Source organism: Protopterus annectens, chromosome 7.part0, assembly GCF_019279795.1.
Source record: "Protopterus annectens isolate FY-2018-M chromosome 7.part0, PAN1.0, whole genome shotgun sequence".
In the NCBI taxonomy this organism is placed as follows: domain Eukaryota; kingdom Metazoa; phylum Chordata; order Ceratodontiformes; family Protopteridae; genus Protopterus; species Protopterus annectens.
Window position 1 is genome coordinate 1,058,578,764 of NC_056739.1, and position 25,750 is coordinate 1,058,604,513.

At 41.3% G+C, this 25,750-nt stretch overlaps 1 protein-coding gene across 1 annotated transcript in view; it reads left to right on the plus strand.

Moving 5' to 3' along the window:
- The window catches only part of SELENOK (selenoprotein K), a 57,778-nt gene that overhangs the window by 19,615 nt on the left and 12,413 nt on the right, over positions 1-25,750 (plus strand). Inside the window, exons 2-4 of the mRNA XM_044077613.1 lie at positions 12,431-12,521; positions 12,620-12,694; positions 22,111-22,200. Coding sequence (XP_043933548.1) covers positions 12,431-12,521; positions 12,620-12,694; positions 22,111-22,195 — 251 coding nt within the window. The 3' untranslated portion in view covers positions 22,196-22,200. The remainder of the gene's footprint in view (positions 1-12,430; positions 12,522-12,619; positions 12,695-22,110; positions 22,201-25,750) is intronic.

The following is a 25,750-nucleotide window of genomic DNA, read 5'->3' on the forward strand; positions in this document are numbered from 1 at the left end:
ATAGGAGTCTGAGCACTCTGACTTTATGGAGCTTTGTTTGTTTTAATGCTGAGAGAGGTGCACCTGTTCATAGGTAAGTACTAGGCTAACTGCACTGAAGGGCCAGTTTAAGCCTAATCGCCAAAATGGAAGAGTCAGCAGACTGACGAACTGTGGAATTATTTATTTAGACAATAAAGCACTTATTCAAACAAACTGGTTTCGGCTTATAAAATCACAGCCTTCTTCAGTGTTTGCTATAGTACTGAGATCAAGTGTTTTAAATACATGTGACTTAAACCAAGAAAACCATTCATTGGTTAATTACTTACAAATGCTCATTTCAGCCAGGTGAAAACAGGGCGCCCAATTTGATAATCCACTTATTTTCCTTGGAGTCCAAAAGGCCATGCCATCCGGCTTTATTAGCCCTATTACCTGAAATTTTATCAATGACCATGAATATAAAAGTAGAATTAGTATGATTAATAGTGTGCTTAAATATAGCACTAGTAAGTTTTTGTTTCTGATGCCACTTAAATGTTCTGAGATGCATCATCTTGCTAAAATTTGTAGACCCATGATTCTTTATGGACAAGAGTTATGTACCATGTTTGAGGTGTAAATGTTTTAAGGCATACATTGTACATGCATTAGTGGGTGTTTCCCTTCTTATCCCTGCACCTCTTTGCACCATCAGCAACCATATACAGTAAGATATACATGTGTATATTTTTCTTATTAGGTTTGTCTCCTCACTAGATATCTCTAATATACAATAGAAAATTGTTGAAAGGCTTATCAGCAGATAAGGATGACCTAAGGGTTTTTGGCTTGGTTAGTGATGGACAAGAATATCAGGAATCCCTGTTGACCACTGGGTCAGCAAGTTGTGAGAACCATTTTCAGCACCTAAGCAAATCTATGCGAGCATTGAGGACTAATGTTTGGCACACCAAATTATTTAAGGCGTATTTAGCCAGACCAAAGAGGATCCGTGTTTTACTCGACGTTCTTTTTATTGCCAAAAATGGCAGGGGACTGGAGACCAATCCTGGATCTCGGCTTACTAAACAAATTCATCAAACATCAAAAATTCCGGATGGTTATGGTACAATCCATTCTCCCCTTTCTGGGGAAGGACAACTGGATGTGCTCTATAGACCTTCAGGGCACATATCACATAAAAATGGACAAATGCTCCCGGAGATCTCTCCACTTCCAGCTGGGAGCCAATCATCAGTTTCAGGGTACTGCCCTTTGGTCTCTCAACAGCCCCCAGAGTGTTCACCAAATGTATGGCAGTCTTAGTAGTTCATCTCTTGACTACAAGGATTCTAGGTGTTTCCATATCTTAGACAATTGGCTTCTTACCGCCACAACCAGGAATCTTCTCCTTCTCAGTCTCTTACACTCAAGGCCTTGCTCTTCGCCTAAGTATCACTATCAGCATGGACAAATCACACCTGTCTCCAGCAAGAGCATTTGAATTCATTTGAGCGATCTTTGACACAACGTCCTGTCAAGCTTACCCTCCTCCTCACAGGCTTTCAAAAATAAGAAACCAGGTTCAAGTCCTCCTCCCGCAGACATTTGTACCAGCACACCTTATACTACAACTATTGGGCTCTATGGCAACAACCATTACCTTAGTACCACTGGGGAGGTTGCACATGAGACTATTACAATGGTTCCTTTCATTACAATGGTCAATTTTAACCCACCCACTCGACCACATGATGCACCTTACAAACCTTTGCAAGAAAGAAATGCTATGGTGGATGAGCTAAAAACAAATCTTTGGTGTCGATCGTTCTTTCTTCCCAGCCCAGGACCACGGCGGTCCAAGGCACCTGGTCCCCCATGGAGGCCAATTTGCACATAAATGTCCTGGAAGTGAGGGCAGTTCTCTTAGCATTGCAGGCGTTCCACACATCCCTTCCTTCTGGGACTATTGCAATTCAATCGGAAAACATGTCAGTTGTTTGGTACATCAGCAAACAAGGCGGAACCAGGTCTTACCCCCTGTGTCAGGAAGCCATGAGAATTTGGCATTGGGCGATGGCTTCCAACCGCTTTCACATAGCACGCACATTCCCAGGAGTTCCAGTCTTATTGCAGACAATCTGAGCAGGAACATTTTGATGCCTCATGAGTGGTCCCTCAATCCGATAACAGCAGATCAGGTCTTCTGCCGCTGGGGCAGGCCTTGCTGCGACCCGTTTGCTTCACCCCTAAACAACAAATGCAGAAGCTATTTTGCCCTGATTCCCCCTTCAGGGGAAGTTACTGAGGGATGCTCTGACACACAATTGCCCCCTGGGTCTAGTGTATGCCTTTCCTCCATTTCCCCTCATCCCAAAATTTCTACAGAAACCTCAAAGGTTGAGAAGCAAAGTGATCCTCATTGCACCTTATTGGCCCCATCAAGTCTGGTTCCCATTCCTATGGCCTCACCTGATTCACAGCCCATGGATCCTGGATCAATCCCAAGGTCTGCTGTCTCATACTCTGGGACTGATTCACCCCAATCTCCACAGCCACAAGTTCACAGCTTGGTTTCTCCACTTCTGATGATTGCCAAGCTACCTGATATTTCATCCCCTTTTCCCCGAGATCCTAGCTTCCCACAAACCTAAGCTACCTGATATTTCATCCCCTTTTCCCCGAGATCCTAGCTTCCCACAAACCTTTCACCAGAAAAATGTATTCCAGTAAGTGGACTAGGTTCTCTAGATGGGCCAAAGAACATAACATAGACACCTATTCGATGCCTATTCAGAAGATCCTACAATACCTCAATACCCTGTTGCACGCAGGAGCTTCAGCATCGACAGTTGCAGTGCATTTAGTGGCTATTGCAAACTTTAACAATGGAATTGACAATTCATCTATGTCACACAGACTGTGCAAAACCTTCATGAAAGGAGTATTACATGTTAAACCTCCTATCAAGCCTCCTATAGAGCCATGGGACTTTACTTTGGTGCTTCAGTTTGTAACGAGTCCTCACTTCGAGCCTTCTAATTCCTGTGATAAAACATTTTTGTTTTGGAAAACTTTACTTCTAGTAGGCCTTACCTCAGTGAGAGCAGTATCTGAGTTGCAGGCCTTGAGTGTCAAGAGACCATACTTGATTTTTCATAGGGAAAGAGTTTCTCTACGTACGGACTCCTCCTTTTTGCCCAAGGTCATTTCTGTTTTTTCCATTAACCAATCTGTTGACATTCCGGTTTTCTTTTCCCACCATTCAAATAGTGGAAAATACCTTCTGCATACCCTTGATGTTCATAGGCAACTTCGTTTCTACTTGGACAGAACTAAATCTTTCAGAAAAATGGATCAATTGTTTGTGGCCTTTGCAGGACCCAGAATGGGTAAGCCTGTTTCTTGGCTCAGAAATGCCATTTTCATCTAGCATCAAAACAGTGTCCTTGCCTTCCAAAATAAAGGCTCACTCTACTAGATCATACCTTAGTGGCATTTCATTCCAGAGCCTCTGGATGATATCTGCGCAGCAGCCACTTGGGCAAGACCTCCTACCTTTATCACTCATTACAAATTGGATTTGGCCTCCAGAGGACTAGCATATTTTAGTTCTATGGTACTCAGGAATGTCCTTCCTTAGTGCCACCCAGGACTCTAGTAGCTGGGGACTCGTTCCTATCAGTAAGGAATGAATGAAGATTTACAACATCTGATAGAATGTTATGGTAAGACATAACTTCTTTATCTGTGTTGTAGATCTTTATTCATTACTTCCTGCCCTCCTTCCCCCTGCCTGGACTCCTGGTGGACTTTAGGATCTCCTACCTGCTCAGACAGAGCCTCCTACTTTCACTGTTATTTCTATACTGTAAGGGTGGGCAAACCCGATCTGAAGAGACTATGAGAGGGGATGAGAGTTTTTGGCTGGCACGAGCTTTGTACCGGCCATCAGTAATGAATGAATGAAGATCTACAACACAGATGGAATGTTATGGTAAGATCTAACGTTATTTTCTGCCTGTAAGACTTTCTTACTCTTCACCGGAATTGGAACTAAACGTTTGAAAACTAGCACTTTAATTTCTGAATTTCTGATTATGTAGCTTTAACTTATTTCCTTAATTCACACGCATTTTTCTCAAGCTTGTCTAATTGTAAATGCATCGTAAAGCAGTAATAGATAATGTTTTTCATTGTATACCTCCCACTCCCCACCAGATCTGGGCTGTGCCTGCACAACTGTCCATTATTTGCAGCCATAGTCTTAATTTAGAATGCAGGCCATGTCACTGCTATTCTGGGTTTGCCGTTACAGTGTTCGGTGTTTTCCATTATTTGCAGCCGTAGTCTTTAATTTAGAATGCAGGCCACGTCACTGCTATTCTGGGTTTGCCGTTAGTGTTCGGTGTTTTTCATTATCACCAAACAGGCATATCTGTTAAATCAACTTAAAGTAAGGGATTGGGGGGGTGGGGGTGATTTACTGTGAATGGCTTGGTGATTGAGAGCCCCATTGCAAGGCATAGCAGTTCCACACACATACTAGGTTGGACAAGGACAGGGTTAGTCTGCTTCCTATCTGGAGTCAGGATTGCTGATATAACAATGACCTTTAAGACCCTGTCCCCTAACAAGCTTGACTATATGATATGATAGTCAGTGTGAGAGCTAATGACCTGGTGCATAAAAACCTGAGGGACATGCAAAAGATATGCTCGAACTTGCTATGCAAGTGTCCGATAAGGGTAATAATCTGGTTCTGAGCAGAATCCTCCTTTCACTCAGAAAGAGAGAGTGTGTGTGTGTGTGTGTGTGTGTGTGTGTGTGTGTGTGTGTGTGTGTGTGTGTGTGTGTGTGTGTGTGTGTGTGTGTGTGTGTGTGTGTGTGTGTGTGTGTGTGTGTGTGTGTGTGTGTGTGTGTGTGTGTGTGTAAGGAGAAGATAACTGGGCTTTAACAGATGGCTAAGTAGCTAGTGTCATTCTAGGAGGGTCTAGTAGAAATCAGCCTGGAATGATATGCAACAGCCCATCTTGCTTTACAAAGGGTGACTTGCATCTTTCACTCAGTTTTCAACATATTGCCTAAAGCTTTTGCAGTCTCCATCATGCCTTTCTTATGCTCTGTCCATCTAATGGACATGCCAGCTTAACAAATAAATATGATTCCAAATCAGACAGTATCAAGCTCTCTTCTCCCTACCAGGAATCTTTAAAGACAAATTACTTGATCTGGAACATGTTACTGTATTTAGTTATTGACCTGTATTTCAAACCTAAAAAGAGAACTTGCTCAGTGCCTGGATTTTTGTTCCTAGCATGCCTTTAGGCCCATTGGACACTGTAGTGAAGTCTGTCTGAGACTGACCATCCATTCAATCTTGATGCCAACAATGAGTACTTAGAACTCCAGCTTGCCTTGGACTATATGTTGAAAGTTTGACTTGCCTGTTATTGATCCCTATCCATAACCCTAGAAGATAATGTATATTTCTTAGCATTTCTTGAATGTATTGGTATAAGTAACTCTGTAATTCTCTGACCTCAAGTATCCCTCCATAGATAAGAGCATGTACATCACCAATGAAGGGTATGCACATTATTTTTGAGCTGGATAAATAAAACTTATTTGGATCACATTGTCCTCCAATCCACCAGGGGCAGAAACATTCTTCACCTGGTTCCTGTGAACACAGCCCTTCTTTTCAATGCCCCTCATCTGCCCTTAACTAGATAAGTCAGACCACCAACTTGTGACTTTTTTGCTCTCAACTTCCTTTTGTCCAGTAACCAACACCACCCCTTTTTATAGACTTCAAAAAGGTAAACCTTAAACAGTTACAAGACAAGTTCTGAATTTACCAATGACATTTATTTTATATTCCTGCATTTGACCCCTGAATTTGCAGTCAGGCATAAAAATCCTTAAGCTTGCCAATCTAGATAAATGCATCCATGTTGGCAGTCCCTACTAAAAGCCAAATATATAGGGGGAAATTCAAAAGATAAATACATTGTAGTGGTCAGTCAACATAAAAGCAAGTTTCTACTCCTTCAGAGTGTTTCTACTCCTTCAGAGTTGGGCCATAACTCCCCAGCATGAGAAGTTTGTGTGTCTATACAGTAGATGTATAGAGGTAAAGGATGACTGCAAGTCTTATAACAGCTATGTTGAAAACTGGAAAAAAAAAAAAATTTCGGCTTTGTTCTGAACTTTGCCAGTATATCTGTGATGCTGTTTGGGTTTGAGTAGGAAGCCATACTGTGGCAAACAAGTTTGCTGCCAATTTCTCCCCTGAAACTCTCAAAGCTCCAGTCATCCCTGAGAAACTCACCTCTTGTCTTTCCAAAGGAACTTGTCCTAAAGGTTATTTCTGTTTGTGTCCTGATGATAAACTGTGGCAAGCGTGCACTTACAAAGCCCTTTTTAAACTGTTTAACCTAAACTTTCCTACAAGTTATGATCCTGAATCCTGGCACACTGCTGCAGTGGTGCCTCTCCACAAGGTTGGATCCACAAGTGATGCTCTAAACTACTGTCCTTTCAGTCTCGTGAACCACAAAACACAGTCTCCATCATGGTATCAAGAATATCATTAGACTTGACCCACAACCATGGGACTTATAAAGGCTCAGTCATGCCTGCTATGTTTTGGCAGTGTGAGAAGATCAGTCGAGTGGTGGACAGTGGTCATATGTCCATGCTGCTTATCTTGATCTGGCAAAGCATTCAATATCCTTCCAGAAGTAATTGTAAATTGTAAATCTTCAGCCTAGAGGATGTTGGTGAACCCAAGCAAGATAACTGCTTAGGCTTAGACCTTTGGACAAAGAGACTAGAAAAAGTACCAGTTCCTGGTGAAGAAGAAGAAGAAAAAACAGGATGGAGGACAAGGAGAAACAGAAGTTGAGGTGGTCACTGATTTAGGCTTAAATGAGCAAAACAGGCACTCGGAGCAGTGGCAAATTACAGAAGTAATCCAGGACTCTGGGAAAGGGACGGAGCAGCACTGAGGAGAGTGGTACAGGAATGCAGTAGAAGGCTGACTGGGTGGGGTGGGGGGGAGCTATAATAGTAAACAGGAAAAATGGATCTAAAAGATGCAACATAATGACAGTAGGGGGTAATTCATCCTGGTTACAGAACTGGAAAAATGCTTACCTAGATTAAAAGAACTAATAATGGAAGAATCCGGAGTTTGTATAATGGGAGGTATGAGAGTGGGCAGCAAAGAAACACATTGACGTTCTTTGCAGAGCTGCACACTTAAAGAAGAAATTGAGGCAAGCCAGAACATTTAAACTGATGCCCTTTCATGGTATATGTGTAAAATTGGTGGATGGTTCTACTGATTTCACTGTCTAAACTAGAAATAGGGAATAGCTGATTTGTTGTCTACTGAAAACCAAGATAATTCCTGCATGGATTAGCTCTTCTGTTATTTAACTGTAGAGTGGAAGGGGAAACAGAAGTTCCACACAGAAGGAGAAATGCAAGGTTTTGTTACAAAGGTTGATTGCTTTTGAAGCTGGAGCAACTGACACAATGAAATGCATGTACAGTGGATATAAAAAGTTTACATACCCCTGTTAAAATGCCAGGTTTTTGTGATGTAAAAATGAGACCACGATAAATCATTTCAAAACTTTTCCCACCTTTTAATGTGACCTGTAACCTGCACAACTCAATTGAAAAAACAAATCTGTTAGGGGAAAAATATAAAAAAATAAATAAAAGTACAATATGCTGGTTGCATAAGTGCGCACACCCTTAAACTAATACTTTGTTGTGTGTGCACACCCTTAAGCTAATAAGCTAATACTTTGTTGAAGCACCTTTTGATTTAATGACAACATTCAACCTTTTTGGGTAGGAGTCTATCAGCATGGCACATCTCGACTTGGCAATATTTGGCCTTTCTTCCTTGCAAAAGCACTCTAAATCTGTCAGATTGTGAGGGCATCTCTTGTGCACATCCCTCTTCAGGTCATCCCACAGATTTTCTATTAGATTTAGGTCTGGGCTGTGGCTGGGCCATTCCAAAACTTTAATTTTCTTTTGTTTTGGATGTATGCTTGGTGTCATTGTCATGTTGAAAGGTGAAATTCCTTTTCATCTTCAGCTTTTTAGCAGATACCTGAAGGTTTTGGGCCAAAAGTGACTGGTATTTGAAACTGTTCATTATTCCCTCCACCTTGACTAAAGCCCCAGTTCCAGCTGAAGAAAAGCAACCCCAAAGCATGATACTGCCACCACCAAGCTTCACCATGGGGATGGTGTTCTTTTGGTGATGCAAAGTGTTTTTGCGCCAAACGTACCTTTTGGAATTGTGGCCAAAACATTCAACCTTGGTCTCATCAGACCAGAACACATTTTTCCACATGCTTTTGGAAGACTTGATGTATTGTTTTGCAAATTTTAGCCAGGCCTGGATGTTTTTCTGTGTGAGAAAATGCTTCCTGTCTTGCAACCCTACCCCATAATCCAGACATATGGCGAATACGGGGGAGATTGTTGTCACGTGTAGTACAAAGCCAGTAGACAGAAATTCCTGCAGCTCCTTCAGTGTCGCTGTAGGTCTCTTGGCAGCCTCTCTCACCAGTTTTCATCTTGTCTTTTCATCAGTTTTGGAGAGACGTCCAGTTCTTTGCAACATCACTGTTGTCCCATATTTTCTCCACTTTTTTAATGACAGTCTTCACATGCACATATGGAGAATACAGGACACTGTTTCACTGTTGTCTTGATGACTGTCTTCAGTGTGTTCCATGGTATATCCAATGCTGTGGACATTTTTTTGTGCCCTTCTCCTGACTGACACCTTTTAACAACGAGATCCCTTTGATGCTTTGTAAGGTCTCTGTGAACCATGGCTTTTGCTGTAGCAGGCAACTGAGTAAATGTCAAGAAAATCCTACTAGGACAGCTGAACTTTATTTGGGGTTAATCAGTCTCTTTAATTGATGGCAGGTGTGTACCCAAGAAGACTTTTATGCTGTAATTAAATCAAAAGGTGCTTCCACAAAGTATTAGTTTAAGGGTGTGCACACTTGTGCAACCAGCGTATTTTACATTTTTTTATTTTTTTCCCCTAGCAGATTTGCTTGTTTTTCAATTGAATTGTACAGGTTATAGGTCACATTAAAGGTGGGAAATGTTTTGAAACGATTTGTTGTGGTCTCTCTCTTTTTTTTATCACAAAAACCTGGCATTTTAACAAGGGTGTGTAATCTTGTTATATCCACTCTAAATAACTAGACAAACTTGCAAGGAATCGGAGAGGAGCTAGAAATACAAGGATCACAGAGAGCACCTGACATAGATGAACCTGGTTGGGGGGGGGGGCTAAAGAGAGAGTAGATAAAGCCACTCTTGCACTCTTGTGGGGGGAGGGGGAAGATCCTGGGCATAGCAGATAAAGAAATCAAGGAAAGAGCAAAGGAAAAATCTGGCAGAAGCTGCTCAAAGCTAAAATCCTGAAGATAAGTAGAGCCTGACTGCAGCAGAAGCAGAGGTTGAAGAACCAGAGAGAAGCAGCAGTAGGAGAGGGAGTTGATGGGGGGTGGGGGTGACCCACCCAGATCTGGAGCTCAAAAGGCCAGAGCAGGCTGAACTTAAAGGCTGAAGGAAGAAAAGCAAAATTAAACTGTGGCAGGAAAACTGAACCTGAGGAAAGCCATCAAGAACTGGCAGCTAGGTCATACAGGAAGCGAGGAGAGTACAAGATGAGACACCATGCACGAGCTGCATTAAGAGGCTATAAACTCCATTGCATGCAGGCAGTGAGTCATCACTGCATGTCAGAACAGAGACTAAAGTAATGGAAATGAAAAGACGAAAGGAGGTAAATGTGATTCAAAAGGACTAATGTTATCTATGAACATGGGACACATATATATATATATTTTATTTTTTTTTTTTTTAGCTGCACTGTGCTGCAGCAGTAACCGAAAGGTACTGGTGAAAGGAAGGAATACAAATAGACCAGATTGCTGTTACATGGTCTGTTGTTCTTTTGATGCAGATAGAAGTCAGTTGGCGACAAGTGAAAGGGCATAGCCAAAACAAAGTTTGGGTGGAGGGGCAAGGTGAAAAATCCAAGTTCAGAGGTGCTCAAATCATATGCTGGAGGGAGTCAAATCTCTCTGTGAGGGGAGAGGTAGATGCGCGTAAGTGAAGGCCAAAAAAGTTTAGCTCAATAGGGAGATCCCAGGAGAGCTGAGTCATTCAAAGGCAGTGATGAGGGGGCGGTGGAGTATGAAACCGAAGAGAACAGAAAGGAAGGAAGAGAGACTTCAAGTGGTAACTGTGGTGGGTGGGGTTCACACAAGATCAAAAAGAAGTGCATAGCAAAATCAGAAGGATGCAAGAGGATGTTCACTGCTTCAGGAGACCAGATTTAATGGTAAAGGAAGGAATATCGCAAGCCCACTGTACCTTGTGGGAGAAACAGTAGGTGGCAAGAAGGAAATGGACACTTTTTGGCAGAATAAAAAGGGAATAATGTAGTGATTGGAAAGGTGTAGAAAAGTGGGCAGATGGATTATTTGACAGGGAAGAACAAACTGAAGGAGATGGAAAATTGGGAACTGTTGTGTCCTAAAGGAGGATCAAGAGGACTTTTACAGTTTGTTTTGTTTTTTTTTTGTTTTTTTGAATAATGGAATAAAGTAAAAGGGGGTGGAGGAGAAATCCAAAAGTGGTGACTTCAGTGTCACACTAGAGCCAAAGACACTTTGGCAAAAAAGAGCACAGTATAAATATGAAAATTTACTTGGAAAGGAACATGAAAGAGAATTTGAGGATCTATAGAGGGAAAGATGCACTGACAGTAGGGAGTGCACATTACCAGAACTGCTTGATTCAAGCCAGTAGACAGGATAGGATACTAGGGAGGGAGGAAACTGTAAAATGGTAGAGAAGATAGAGATGCATGTTGTACTGTCTAGCAATAGCAATGACAGTAACCACAACAAAGGGAGAGGTTTGGGTGTAGATGGTCAATCTGCTGCAAGTGGAAAGGTCAGGAAAAGAAGAAAGAAATCTAAAAACTGAGTGGTTAACACTAGCTGAGACAGATTTGGGGAAACTATGGTTGGGGTGGGATGGGATCAAAGTAGCAGTTGCGGGAGAGATCATGAGAGGGGATGTGTGAAATTGGCATGATGAGATAAAAAAATGAAAGGAGAAATGAGCAGGATACAAGAGAAATGTATGGACAGAAGTGGTACTAAGTGAACTAGAAGACAAGATGACTGGTGGATGTAGAGCAGTGGTTGTGCTAGGACTACTGGTAAGGAGAACCGTCTAGAGAGAGTATAAAAGGAGAATGTGAGTGTTAAGCATTTAGGGGGAAAAGAGGCAGAAATCATAGAAGATGACAGCAGAGTTAGAGAAGTCTTCAGGGAATGCTATCAACAAATATACTAGGAAAAGGAAATTGCAAGGTCACAAACTGGAGAGGGGCATTAAGTAGAAGGAATTGCAGAGAACGTTATGGGTGTCTGGCTTGCAAATTTAGGGTTTTGACAACTGTTCATGGAGTTTTGTTTTGAATAGATTGCAAAACTATGAAATGAATGCCATACAGTACACAGTAGGTGTAAAATTGTTCAAGGGTCATTACAACAGAATTTTTTATTCCAAAATAAACATATTGCTTGTGTTGGAGTTGCACTGTGTTTTGTTTTTTTCAAAAAAAAAAAATAGTAGTAATAGTTGTAATTGGGTGATTTTGTCCTCTCAGATTTTTGCATTGCTTTGTAGTTTAAACATTCAGATTTTACTTTCATTTTGTTTCATTTTAACTTATAATTTTTCTTTAATAATGCATTTAGTTGTATACAGCCATTGTAGCCCCTTTTACTGCTTTTTCTTTAGGCAGGCAGTAGATAGGATGCAGCGCACAGTCCAGTTACAGCAGAAAAAAATGACCATTAAAAGACCATCAGTGGGGATACTTCTCCTAAAACCTGTTTGTTACTTCTAGCAAGAACCTGTAGTAAAGTTCATGGGTTCATACCAGGTTTTGGATCTGGTGGACCATTAGCCAATGATCTCATCGATTTTTACCAACATCTGAATCAATACCAGACTCTGAACTTGTGTTAAAGCTAAAGTCAAAAAAGAAACCTTGAGGGGAAATGCTAAATGTCACTTACTTATAAATACGTTATACTACTGACTTTGTAGGATGTACAGTATGATTTTAAATCCTGGTATGTTGCATAATTTTCTTCTTTACTGCATTTTTATTGCTATATCTTTGCTGTTGTGTATGGGTTTATTGCATTGGGGTCTGCAGTGTAGCTCCAGTAGATTGGCATGTTTATGTAGTACAGAGTACAAATATTTTAGAAAATATTTTAACTTTTTGACAATACCTTGATTTTTGTTCAGTGCTGTTTTTTCTTTGGAAAATTATACTGATTATTGCCATTGTTTAATAGTGTTTGTTTTGTTACAGGCCAAATGCTGGATAGCAGAAGGCAGTCTCCCTGGAGGTTGTCCTTTATCACAGACTTTTTCTGGGGAATTGTGGACTTTGTAGCTCTCTTGTAAGTTTTTACAGTGCATATAAAATCAAACTGAAGAATTTAGTTTATTGGATTTGAATTATTAGCTTGTCCGTCTGAATGTGATGTGCTATCCTTAGCTTTCAGACTCTGATTAATCCTGATATGTCAAGAGGAGGAAGTCAGACATCCTCGAGATATACCGATGACAGAGGGTAAATATTTTACATATTTTTGGTAATTCTTAATTTTCCCCCCTATATTAAAAGTCTAGTTTTATTCAGACTCAGGCTCTTGTGATGTCTGCAAGTATTTTAGTACTACTTGATGTTCAGCAGTAAATCGATGTTGCATTAGTCTATGCTATTTGGGTCCTTCCCCCACTGACCTGCCAGCCTTCAAATCTACAGGGCGTGCTCTAATTGTCCAAAGCTCAAGGGAGCTTCATATAAAAGGATAATTTAAAGCACCAAAATCAGTTTTCTAGACGCTGAAGTACACTTTCTTTCAGCATGCCTGTGGAACTGTTGATCAGCTAGAAATCCTTCAAGGCTGTAAGTCCCCTGCTGGAGAAAACCTTCTACTGTTTTTATTTTTTTGGAAGAGAACTTGTGTTTTTCTTTCTAAAATGTATTTACTAGGAAACTAAATGTTTGGTGTGTGAATTCTTAAATCAACTATTTTGTAAATGACCATATTTTCTTAGATGTGTTATAGGTTTGTATCAGGGGAAGGTTATTGTGCTTGTTGGAGACTGTCAATGGCTTTTTTCCTCAGAACCACTTGTTCTGTACCTTACCTTTTACCAACTTGTTCAGGTATCATTTGTCTGAGGTCTCATTCTCAGTTGCAACCAGTCTGTTTCGTTTTACTCTCCCTGTCAACAAGAAGGTGTCCATGAGTCTCTGGCTGCTCTTGTTTCCTCAGACTGCTCCTTCCCACTCCCTCATCCTCATTCCTTTGGTCTTGCATCTATAGCACCCAAGAACTGGGGGACAACCATATCCTCTGTGGCTGTAGCGATGCCCTTGGTGGGCAAGGGGAGAACCACCCTTGTTTGTCTCTGGTGAAGGTTCTTCACTCATCTAGGTTGAATCTGGCATGAGTATGCATACTAGGTCTGTCATTTTCCAGGGAGTTTCCCAGGAAAATTGAACATGGAGGGAATCTTGCCTTTCCTTGTTTTGTTTCTATGGACAGTGAAGACTGAGATTTGCTAAGGAAACTCCTTTCTGTAATTTCCTTGCCTAGTTCTTCAGGATAGAAAAAGTATTCCTTCTTTTTTTGACTTTGACTTTCACTCAGAAGAGCAGGCTTTACAAGGATGCTGATTGAGGAGAAATTCCTGAAGTACAATCTTTACATTCTGATCATAAGGAAGGTACTGTTTCAGATTTCCCTCCTGAAGATTTTTTTTTCTCAAACTTTACCTAAAAAAAAGATTTTTTTCAGTGTGAACAGAATGAAATTGCGATTGTGCAGAAAATGTATTATGATTTATTACAAAGGGAGATGCCCAACACTCAACCCCCTGCCTACAGGAAGTCTGATCATACAGAGTACCTCAGATTCCTAAGTATTTGTTTTCTAACCCCAAAGCAGATTCTACAATGATTTCCCCAAATAGTGATGGTATAAATGCCACCTCAGGTCTCCCCTGAAAAGAGGCTACTAGCCTTGTGGAATTAAACCTGGTGAACAAAGGAAAAATAAAATTTTCCTGTCTAAAACTGCTTCTGCTGATAAATCTATCCTCTTTGACAAGTTGGTGAATAAAATGCATTCTTCTGCTACTTCAACTTTCAGAATTTTAAACTGTCAAGCTCATAGGTCAGTTTTATTTATTTTTTTTAAGTTGGTTATTTTTCCTCTTGAGAAATTATTTGAATGCCTCTAATGTCTGCTTCTCATTTTACTAAGCATGTTTTAAAGTGTTTGTGATGCTGCTGATTCTTACTGCAGAGCTGCTTCTGGGTAAACAGTGATCTGATTTATTTGGCCTTGTCCTCTAAACCTTCCTGAAGATTTTAAAATTAAAATAAGTTCTCCTTTAGACAAGGAAATTCTCTCTAGTCCTGCAGCCAGGATGCTCAAATGTAATGAAAGGGGAAAATTGATTCAAGGAGGGACTCAACATTTTCAGCTGTCCTTGTTTAAGGCAAGTAGGAATTTCCCTTCCTCCTTGGCACCCTTTTTAATAAATAAATTCAAGCTGCAAGGAACCATAAAACAGGATTAAAAAATGGCAAATAGCCTTCGTAAACAAAAGAAAAGAACCTCAAAACCTGAACAAGTTAATAGCCTGACTTGAGTGTTGTAGGTTTTTTAGAGGATAAACTCAATGAAAGCTTTGTCACCTCTGGTCCCCAAGACCTTAGTAAGTGTACACAGAACACACCACAGCGGTGTGGTTGTGGGTGGGTTACCAGATCTTATCCTCTTTGCAGACTTGCTGTGCTAGCCTGGGAGATGTCAAACTGGACTTGGTTGCACCTTCAGGCTTCATCTATTCCATCAGAGCAAAACTTGATTGCTGAGAAACTAGGCAAGACTAGGACAGAGCCCCATAAGTGGAAACGTCACCTTAGGATCTTCAAGTGTGTCGTTTTGGCTTTGGGCAACACCTACATCTGGTTGCCTCCTCTTGGAGCTGAGCAGACAACTATGTTCAGGATTCCTTGCAACAAGCCTAGAAGATGGATGTCTTATTCCATCGATGAGAATGTTCCTGTTTGTTTTCCACTGGTAATTCAGAGTTGTTCTGAAGGACTCTGTTTTAGCCCAGGCAGCGGTGGATCTCTTCTTTTCACTCTAGCCAAAGACAATTACCACAGGCTTCCCTATGGACTGGATTTACTCACAACATCACGGTTGTTTGATAACACCCCCATCCTAGGAAGTCTTTCAATTAACTGCCTGGATGATGGCCTTTCCTTGGCAGTAAAACTCTGGTGCTCTCTGTTCATTTATATGGAGTGCCCTTTGAGCTAAGGACAACACACCTGGTGAACACCCTTCAGCTTTGAATGCTGGCTGGTCAGTGGGTTAGGACCTAAATAGCTTGGGCTATAACAAGCTTATTTTATTAGAACATATACTGTTATGGTAATTTTTACTTAACTGTACTATCTTTTCCTTTTAGTTAAGGCTTCAGTCTTATTCAGACTGTGCCAGTTGTGATCTCTCAAATATTTTACACATTTTGGTACTTAATGATCCTTTCCGTTTTGTCAGGCTGTATTTTTATTCATACTCTGGCTGATGTGATATTTGACATAATGTGTATTTAATACATCTTTGACAGTATTGCTTGTTGATTTCAGTGGCACTGATATTTGTTTTTTAATGCTGCATTCCATTTCTATTTTTAATCAATTCTGTATTGAAAAAGTTATGCTGATGATATTGCAGTTATGAATGACATTATGCTTCCTGTTAAATATATTTGCAGTATATTCTGTATCTTTGTCAAAGTCAAGGGGGCGCATTATCCCCTCCTGGCTAGTGGGCATAACACAGAGTACCAATCAGGGGGGGGGGTTAGTTTACCTAAGGATTACACCTAGGGAGCGACATCAAAAAATCTGGCAGTTTAGAGGACTGCCGCTTGACCTGCTGGCTTTTTTTTTTGGTTCCTGTTGTGTGATCGCAGATGCATTTTGTCGAATGCATCTTGATCGAACCTAAAAGAACGAAAAGGCAAAATAGCAAAGTGGCTTTTCAGTGAATTCTTTCCCTGGGAAATAATTCGCTTGGCTGCTTTTGTTCGTTTTCGGCACTGTAGTGCAATCTCGGAGTTGGTATATTTAAGTAGGGGGATGTGGGGGCCAATTCCCCCCACTTTTGTTGTGTTTTAAAGTTTTTTTTTCCCCCTTGGAAAAAAATCGCTGTTCTGAGGTTTCGACATTGCAAGCTTTCACTTAAATGGGATTGATTAATTATCGTTTGCTTTTGTAAGCATGCGATAATATAGACCCTATTTTTTTCATGTGGGAGGAAAGCTGAAAAATGTACCAGAGCACTAAGTGCTGTAAGGCAAGAATTCTAATTGGTGGGTGTCTGTATTGCTTAGATGTATATTTTGCACTTTTAACGTAACAGCTGTGCAAAAGCTGACATTCTGAAAGTGTAGTTCCTTAATGCAGATTCTTGCTGCTGAAAATCCACACTACTGAAGTTTACAGATATAGGTAAATAACCTGGTATATTGGGGGAGTGACTTGATCAGCATGCTGCCTCACAAAGCTTAGTTCATAGGTTCACAGGTAGGTTCTAGGCTATCGGCCCAAGGCCCTAAGTAAGCCTAGCCAACAGGGTTACCTGGTTTACGCCACCCAAGAAACTTATTTTCTTGTGCCCCTGTTGAGCAGAGCCACCAAAGTGATCCCTCTGGGTGTATTTCCTATTTTTTATCCACTTATCAAGATTTTTCTTGAAGAATGCTAATGAGGAACTTTGCTTGACATAGATGGGTAGTTTGTTCCAGACTATAGGAAGTCTCTGGGACAGGAATCTATCCCTCCAACATGTCCTGTTTATTGTGGTGACAAGGTCTAGGTCCCTAGAGTATGAGCATGTCCTATTTATTGTGGTGACAAGGTTTAGGTCCCTAGAGCATGTACCTCAAAGGGATTGAAATTTCTTTAGGTGTAGCATGTCCAACAGCTCTGGGTTTGACATAGCTTTATATGTTAGGCAGAGATCACCTATGAGTAGGCAATATGTTACAGAGTAAAGCTGGAGTTTTTTGAGACTGTCGGTGTAGGGCATCTGTTTGAGGCCAGTAATCCTCTTTGTGAGTTACTTCTGTGGCCTTTCCAGCTGCTGCAGATGTCTTGTGAGGTACATTCCAAAAGGGGCGTTGTACTCTAGAATAGGTCTAATGAGTGTCGAGTAGAGGGAACGATGACCTCTTCCTAGATGAGAACCCTTTTGTGATTAGGTGTGCCACATAGAAGGATTTCCTGACTACTGTGGCGATGTGATTATCAAAGGAGAGACTACTGTCCACCTGGGTCCCAGGTCTCTTATCACACATTCGGCGTTAAGAACACTGCCGCCTATGTGGTAGTTTATGGGTACAGAGCTTTTACCAAAGGGGATGACTATGCACTTTTTGGCATTGAGCTTGAGGCCATGTCTCTGACACCAGGCATCTGTTTCAATGAAGCCCTTCTGTAGGATGCCCACATCATTTGGGGACTCCACTATGGCTCCTAGTTTGCAGTCAACTGCGAACTTCGTTAGCCAAAGGCCTTCTATAGTAGCCTGTACTTCAGAGAAGTAGATACCAAACAGGAGAGGTCCCAGGACTCAACCCTGCGGTACTCCACTTGTCACTGGTTTGAAGTCAGATTTGGAGTCTGCAACTTTTACAGTGTGGGTTCTGTCAGTGAGCCAGTTGGCAACCTATCTTGTGACGTAGGGATTTATACCTAGTTTAATGAGTTTTTTTATCTAGAATTCCAGAATGGGGGATGGTGTCGAAAGCCTTGGCGAGGTCAAGATAGGCTGTGTGAACCACCTTACCCTCATCTACAGCTTTGGTGACTGCCTCAGTCGATCAGGTTCAGGAGGCATGATCTGCCTTTCACAAACCCAAACTGGGTGGGGTCCAGGGTTTGGAGGTTACCAGTGTCTTTGTTTATGAGTTCCATTATGATACGTTCGATGGCCTTATAGACCAGGCTCGTCAGGCTAATAAGGCGATAGTTTCCGGGATCAGTGGTGGCTCCCCCTTTGTGGAGTGGGATAACTGTTGCTGTGCGCCATTCAGTGGGCACAAAGCCTGATGTGAGACTATGATTGAACATTGTGCTTAGGTGGGGAGCCAGTTCGTGTAAAGCAATGCCTGGGATGTTGTCCGGTCCCATGGATGCTGTGTTTTTGGCTTTAGTGTGTGCAGCTTTTACCTGCGTAGTTGTGATTGCAGGGACTCTGCATTCTTCCTGTATAGATATGGGCCCTTTAGTGGGTGAGGGGGGGTAAAGTTAACACTGAACCTATCTGCCAGGACGTTGCCAATATCATATGGTTCTGTAATTTTCATGCCGTTGTGCTGTAACTCAGAGCAGATCTGGGTGTTGCCATTGATATTCTTGACATAGCTATAAAATGCTTTGTGGTTGTCCCTAGAATCCGTGGCGATTTTGCTTTTATAGCTAGCTTTGGAGGATCTTATAAGGGATCTGAGTTTCTTACTGAGGCTGATCAGGGAACTCCTCCACTCCTGGGATTTTACTCTCTTTTGCAACAGTTTTTTCCTTTTGTTGTAGAGTTTGTTTATGGCAGGGGACCGCCAGAATGACTTTGTCTTTTTGGAGGATAGCATTTTGGTTCTGTTTGGGATAGGACGATCCATGCACTCTAGTGCTTATAGAGTGCATCTGTGTAGGATTCAGCAGTCAACTGTATTATCCATCTGCATGGGTGTCATGAAGTTCATCACTTCTGTCTTAAGAAGCATGAAGTTGGCTTTGGAGAAACTTTTTACCATGATTTCTTTAATGGGGGGATGGGGGCGGGATGTGGATATCTAGGGTGATTTGCTTATGGTCAGATCTGTCCAATGAGGAGTTTAATTCAGGTGTGGAACACTGGTCACTCATGTTGGTAATGACTAGGTCTAGGATATGGTTGCCCCTGGTGGGGGTGGATAAGTTGATCCAGGGCATTGGAATTTATGAATTCCAGAAAGCGATGAGTGAAGGAGTTGGTACAAGAGTAGTTTTTCCAGTTAATGGTGAGGTAGTTGAAATCGACCATTATTAGGGTGTTTGGTTGAACCCTAATATTTTCCAATATATCTAGAAAAGAGGAGTGGGAATCCTGAGGCATGGTGGGGGGATCCTGTAGCAAGCTACACTTCAGATTGCAGTTTTGCCCAGAGTTGCACTTGGATAACCTCGGATGCATTATGCTGAGCAACTAGCCTGGAGGTGTGAATATCCTTAATGAATATGGACACACCTCCACCTTTGGTGTTCTGGTCCAGGTTAGGTGGCCAAAAAGTATGGTATGAGTTTTATAGCCTGGTAATGCAGGGATGCTCTCTGGAGCCTTGAGCCAGGTCTCAGTCACTGCACAGATATCTATGTTCTCCATTTTAAGGAGTGCCTCGAGGGAGTGCGTTTTTGAGGTTTAGACTTCTAGCATTGAGTAGCATTTCCCTCAGTTTTTGCTTGCCTGTTCCTGTTACATGGTGAATTTGTCATTTGAACCTTGCCTAAAAAAAGCACTATAGGGGCATGAAGACCCTTGGCCAGTATGTGTAATCCCAGGGGTGACAGGTGCAGGCCATCTCTGGCAAAGCATAGTGGTCTATCGACTGTCATCCCAGGCAAATACTGGATCCCCTTAGAGTGACCCCAGAAGCTTAGCAGTTGAAGTCAATCATTTTGTCCTTGTACTGCAGTATCATTCTGGACGATGGCAGGATGCTACTCGGGGCTAGGGTCATACCTGCCTGGGCTACAAGATCTGAGAACTCTTCCATGTGTCTCTTCATGTAGTCCAGGGAGGTACGTCTCGGGTCATTCACACCAACATGGACAATGACGGAGTCATATTTGTACTTCTGGAGTGACCCGAGTGCGTGGGTTATGTGGCAGATCCTGGCACCCGACAGGCAGCTGACAGTAACCTTCTCCTTGTTTAGCCTGGTGAGTGGGACATCAGTGTACCTGACTATAGAGACACCTGTGACTAGTGTGTTTGGTACATTGTTTTGCCTTATGGGCTGTGGCTGAGTGGCACACTGAGGCTGTGGGCTATGTATCATTTGGGTTGTGTTGGAGGTTGCTTGCGTTTCTGCTTTGGAGGTCTCTGTTGCTTGAGCAGATTATTATTGAGAGCCTCCGCAAATGTTTTTGTGTTTGTGTGTGGGTTTTGGTGGTGTAGGTTTAGTTGGGACTATGTGATGGTTGTGGTGTGGTGCAAGTGTTTACCTTCTCCTCTTGACTGTCAAGTTCAGTCTTGGTTGTAGAGAGCTTTACCTCCAGTTTGGCTAGATAAGTGCATCTCTCACAGGTTGTGGTGTTTAGGTGGTAGGAGGAGAGGCTTGTCTGTGTACATGAGGCAACTGCCACATTGCTACATTGCCCCAAGATGCCCAGATTCATCGGATAGACAAGAGAGAACACTGGGAGCTGACCCTTGGACATGCCTGAATAAAAAACTACTCTCCTCTAGACAAGTTAGGAAAGTGAGTATAAGAGCTGTTTTTCTCTAAGCAAGTGAGGAACGTAAGTACAAAAATAGTTTTCCTCTAGGTAAAGAGGAAGGTTGAGTGCTGTAGTAATTTGTAGCTTATTTAGTGCTAACAAGTTCTGAACAAGTGCTGAGCATGAATTAGCAAATTCAAGTGGTAAATCCTAAGAATCTGTACCTGGCTCTTGTGGTAGATAGACTACCTAGTGCTTATCACTCCCACTGTAAGCTAGAATGCTTCCCTCCAACACAGAAAGGTTTGGGGGGGCTCAGAAGCTTACAAACAATCCTGGATACAGCAAATCTGTATCTGGACTAGACAAGTTACAGGAAAGGCGGGAAATGAGCGCAAACACAGGCTTTTAAACCAGAAAGTTGAAAGAGCTGGAAAAACTGCCCAAACGGCCCATAAACTACAATTTCTGGGCCACAAACCACTCCTGTGGTAGGCTACCTAGTGCTTACCACTCCCACTGATAAGCTAGAAGGCTCAGTGGGGTATGGCTTACCAGGTAGTCATTGACAATTCAAGTTCTTAATGTAAAACTGTGCATCACAACAGGTCCGTGTTTAATTGAAGTATGTACTGGGAAGGCTCTCCAAAGCAAGTGGGTTAAGGTCTTAAAATCTTAAGATTGGTTGGTGGTAAAATCGTCTGTGTTTTGAAAAGGGCTTTGTTTTGAAATTAAGACCAGTAGAATGGCTTAGAATTTAAGACAAGTGGTCAGTAACAGACTGGAATGTGAGGATAGGAGTGTAAAATAACTAGTGATAAAAACAAAAAAGTCAAAATCTTCTGCTCTCAGAAATAAAATTGAGTCTGAAGTGAGCTGATTTAAAAAAAAAATAAATAAATAACCCATAAGAAACACCTCATTAACCCACTCAAAAATGAAATTGTCTAATGAAATTTTTTTTACGGACTAAGAATTGTGGGTATGTATGGTCTTTCAGTGGGTAATGTTTGTAATTTTTACTAATTCTGCTATAAAGTGGGGAAAAGTGTACTTCCCCACAAAGTCCATGGATATTGAGAGTATCTGGAAATTCGGGACAAAACTGTTTAGTAGAGGTGTTTTTTGGTTTGCAGTGCAGGTCTTTTTAGAACAGTCTACAGGTCTTGTTTTGGATACATCTACATTAGAGCTTGCAGACCACTTGGATTAGGTTTGTGTATCACAGAAATCCTTCATGAAGAAAGGTAGCACATGTGAGTAAAATACTAGTAGTAGATTTTTGAAGGGAGTATCGCTGTTCACAATATTACATTGATGGTCAGTGTTGCATGGACTTTTGCCATAAGGAGACATGATATATTCTTTGATTCTGCTCATTCCAGTGCCATTTTGTATATTTTTTTTGTCTTCCTAAGAACAACTCTTTGAGTTGTGTTGTATTTTACTTACCTTTTTTTCTTCCATAGACCTCCAAGATTTCCTCGTAGAATGGGAAGAATAAATCACGGGGGTGGAGGGCCGTCTCCTCCTCCAATGGGTGGTGGTGGATGAGGAAGGTAGTGTAAAGTTATATTTTTACTCTTATGAATTTATGTAATTTCATAGAAGCTTGGTCGCATATTTATTGCTTGGGTCTAACTGAAGTAGACAAAAACTCAGTTCATCAAATGCTAGCTTCTTAACCCATGTTCACAGAATGGTGTACCTCGGTAAAATAAATACTGGTTTTGTACTTCTAAAACCCTTCCTTTCTGAAATTGTAACAGATGATCACACATTCTCTGGGAAGGGGGGAATGTTTATGTATTCCCTTTGTCCTGATGATGTAAATTTGTAGTACAAATGAAAGGGAGTGTGAGTTTGCAGGGTGGTTTGCCACCTCCCTAACACGTCCATGTATCGAATAGGATTTTTTTTTTCAGACCTTTTGGTTAGTACAGTTTTCATGAAACTTTTTTGACCTTTGAGTTCTCTTTTATTTACATAAAGGAGAGCCTGCAGTACAAGAGAGCTGAACAGTAAAATTGAGCACTGTGCTAACAAGGACCAAACAGAAAATTCTACATTTCTTGACCTTTGGTATACATTATCTGGTTGTTAACCTGCTGCAAAAACTTGATTTCTAAAGTGACTCAGGAGAATGGAAAAAAATGCAGGAAGAAACTTGTGTGACCTCTTGTACTGCACATTCTTCAAATAAGTGATCTTTTCCAAAAGACAGCTCCATGTCATGACTTTAGATGTCAAGCAGCCATGGATTTTGGGGCATTTAACAAATTCAGTATTTCTTTCTGTAAGATAAGTTATTTGTGTAAACTGGATGTGCACCCAGTGCTGATTCATTCTAGAACACCAGTGGTTAACATAAATCAGAGTAGCTCACACAAGGGTTCTGCTTGAATCGTATGCTTTAATAGTTGAGGGGTGGGTAGTAGCATTATCTAATAACCCCTGAACATGAGCTATACTGTCTCAAATGAAGAGGTGCTGAAGCTGCTTGCTGTTATAGCCTGTGGGAATTTCAGGTGATCTTAAATGATGTGAAAGAGAGAGCCTGAGAGAGAGACATACTTTTGGTTTAACAGCATGTTGTAATTGCTCAAGTGCTTTAGTCTTGCACAGCCTTTGAGGTGAAGGTAGGTACCCATGTAAGAATATAGGTACAGTGATGTTACTTGCAGTGAAACTTCAGTGCAGACCTGCATATTCTGTTGTAATTGGTACCCCACTGGTAAGGTGGAAGTAGGTTCCATAGGAAGCAGCTAGAAAATATCTGAGGCTTCAGTGCAGCAGATATCCTAAAAGTGAGCAGCAGAGGTGACTTCTAAGTACTCACTGCAGTGCTTTATGGTATATTCAGATTCTTTAAAACTGTCTGGCAACTCTGAGGTTTGGAGGGTGTGAAACCCTGACTGTAACCTACGTGACCATGGTTCAATTAGTTGACTGGGTCTTGTAGAGGGAGGAATAACTAATACCTGATTGCCCCCATAGGGGAAGGGGACATTCCAGGGGTGTGCCCAATGCTGATCCCTAGTATAACGCAGGAGCTAGAGAGGTAACAAGATGACTTAACAAATGCCGGATATTTTTGAGAGGCATCTCAGAAGTGGTGACCAACTTTCAGAGTACACCATTGTGCACCCATTTGTGTGCCTCATTACCCAGCGTCATGATATAGAAGTTAGGGCAACCAATGTCCTCTGATTAGTCTATCAGCTGTCCACAGTATGACAGCCCCTCTGCTCTTGCTTCTCATTTTGGCTATAGAGGAGAGCAGGTCTGAGGAATTGAGGGTCATTTTCCTCTGAGGAGAGGAATCCTAGCCAGAGAAGTGTCGCATTATGCCCAAACTGGGATAAGTACACTGAGAACGGCGCTGCAAGAAAGCCTTAGGACCATCCACTGCTGACTTCAATCCCTATCAATTAACTATTTGCTAAACGCACACAAGTCTGTAAAGTTTTGGAACTGCTTCTTTGATAGTTTCTCTGAATTTATTATGTGATATTCTAGCGCAGGGGTCTACTAGCATGGGGGTCAAGGTTGGGTCCTGGACAGTTTGCTACTTGACAGGCTGTGCACTGCTATAATTCCCCTTCAACCCCAGTAACTTTAAACAAATATTACGCATCACTGATGCATTTGCTTCATAGACTGAATCACTTAGGACTGCACCTGTTAGGGTTTTTTTTTTTTTTTTTTTTGCTGTGACATGTTGGTCACAGCAGCCTAGTCTGTAGGCATAAAAATCCATTTTCAGTCCAGAGGACTTCTTGGATTGCAAACTCTACAAGCAGATAAGAAAGGTGTCTGATTTCTTTCAGCTGGTTTTTGTTCATCTTTTATATTCCAGATGTCGTCCTCTGCATAGTCACTTGATAGACAGTGAGGGGATAGAGGTTGTTCTGGAGCAGAGTTTTCATTTTTATTATTTGATGTGCATTTGTACGACTGCTCCATTGACTGGTTTCCCCACACAAAGTATGTTTCTTATGGATACGTTTTGCAGCTTGAGGAACCATTTCAGTTCAAAAAGAACATTTCTCATTTACAATGAGAATAAACCTTTAACATCATCCTTGGATTACCTACAGCTGTGCCTTTTAACAAATTAGGCTTGGAACCTTTAGATTTACTCTTGTGCCTCAGTGAACCCTGATAAGTGCAAAATGAAGTACTGGTCTGATTTTTATTGAATATTATAGCTAATCCTGTTTATACTTGCTGTTTAAAAATAGTGCTGTACAACAGTTCAAAACTAACTCCTGCTCCTTTATTTAAGACTGCATTTAAACTTGTAAAGCTGTGCTTAATCTGCAGTTTCATTTATTTTAATAGGTCACCTTTTGCTGTCCGTTATCCGGTATAAATTTTGGTAATTGTAACTGTACAAAGAACAAGGTAAAGTAACACACTGAGGAAGGGCATTGTTCTGATAGCTTTGTGTATGCTAAATAAGCAAGTTTGCTACTTACTATTACCTGCCTAGCGTTTCTGATCACTGGACTTTACCTTGTTCTTCATGAGAATTTTTTTTTTTCCCGGAGTGACAGTTAACCTCAGAGCTGGTCCAAGCTGTTTTTCCTTTTAATTGTAACTGGACAAACATATTTACTTCTAAAAGTGCTGCATTGTTTTCTGCTAGTAAATGCATATTACCACTACTGCAACAAAATATGCCCTCTTTTGGCATAGCATGATATGTTCAGGTTAGTTTCAACTAAAAGTTGTTTCTGACTAATCTTTAGGACTTGCATCACAAAGAAGACTACTACTGAGAAATTATTCTCTGCAAATGATCTTGCGTCTGTAAGCCATCTGTATTTGTATATGTGTAAGCGTTTATCATCTTATTTTAAAGTTTTGATTTGTGTTACGGTTGTACTTGTAGAGCTTTTCTTAGGCCTCCACTGAAAATGGATTTTTACTTGGTCAGACACAATCGTGTAACAAAGATGGTAGTAAAAATGCACACAATAGCTGGTGTGTGTGTGTGTGTGTGTGTGTGTGTGTGTGTGTGTGTGTGTGTGTGTGTACACAAATGGATGGCATGGGATATTAGGATAGTGGATTATGTTGAGCTAGGAGTATGTCAAACATGTG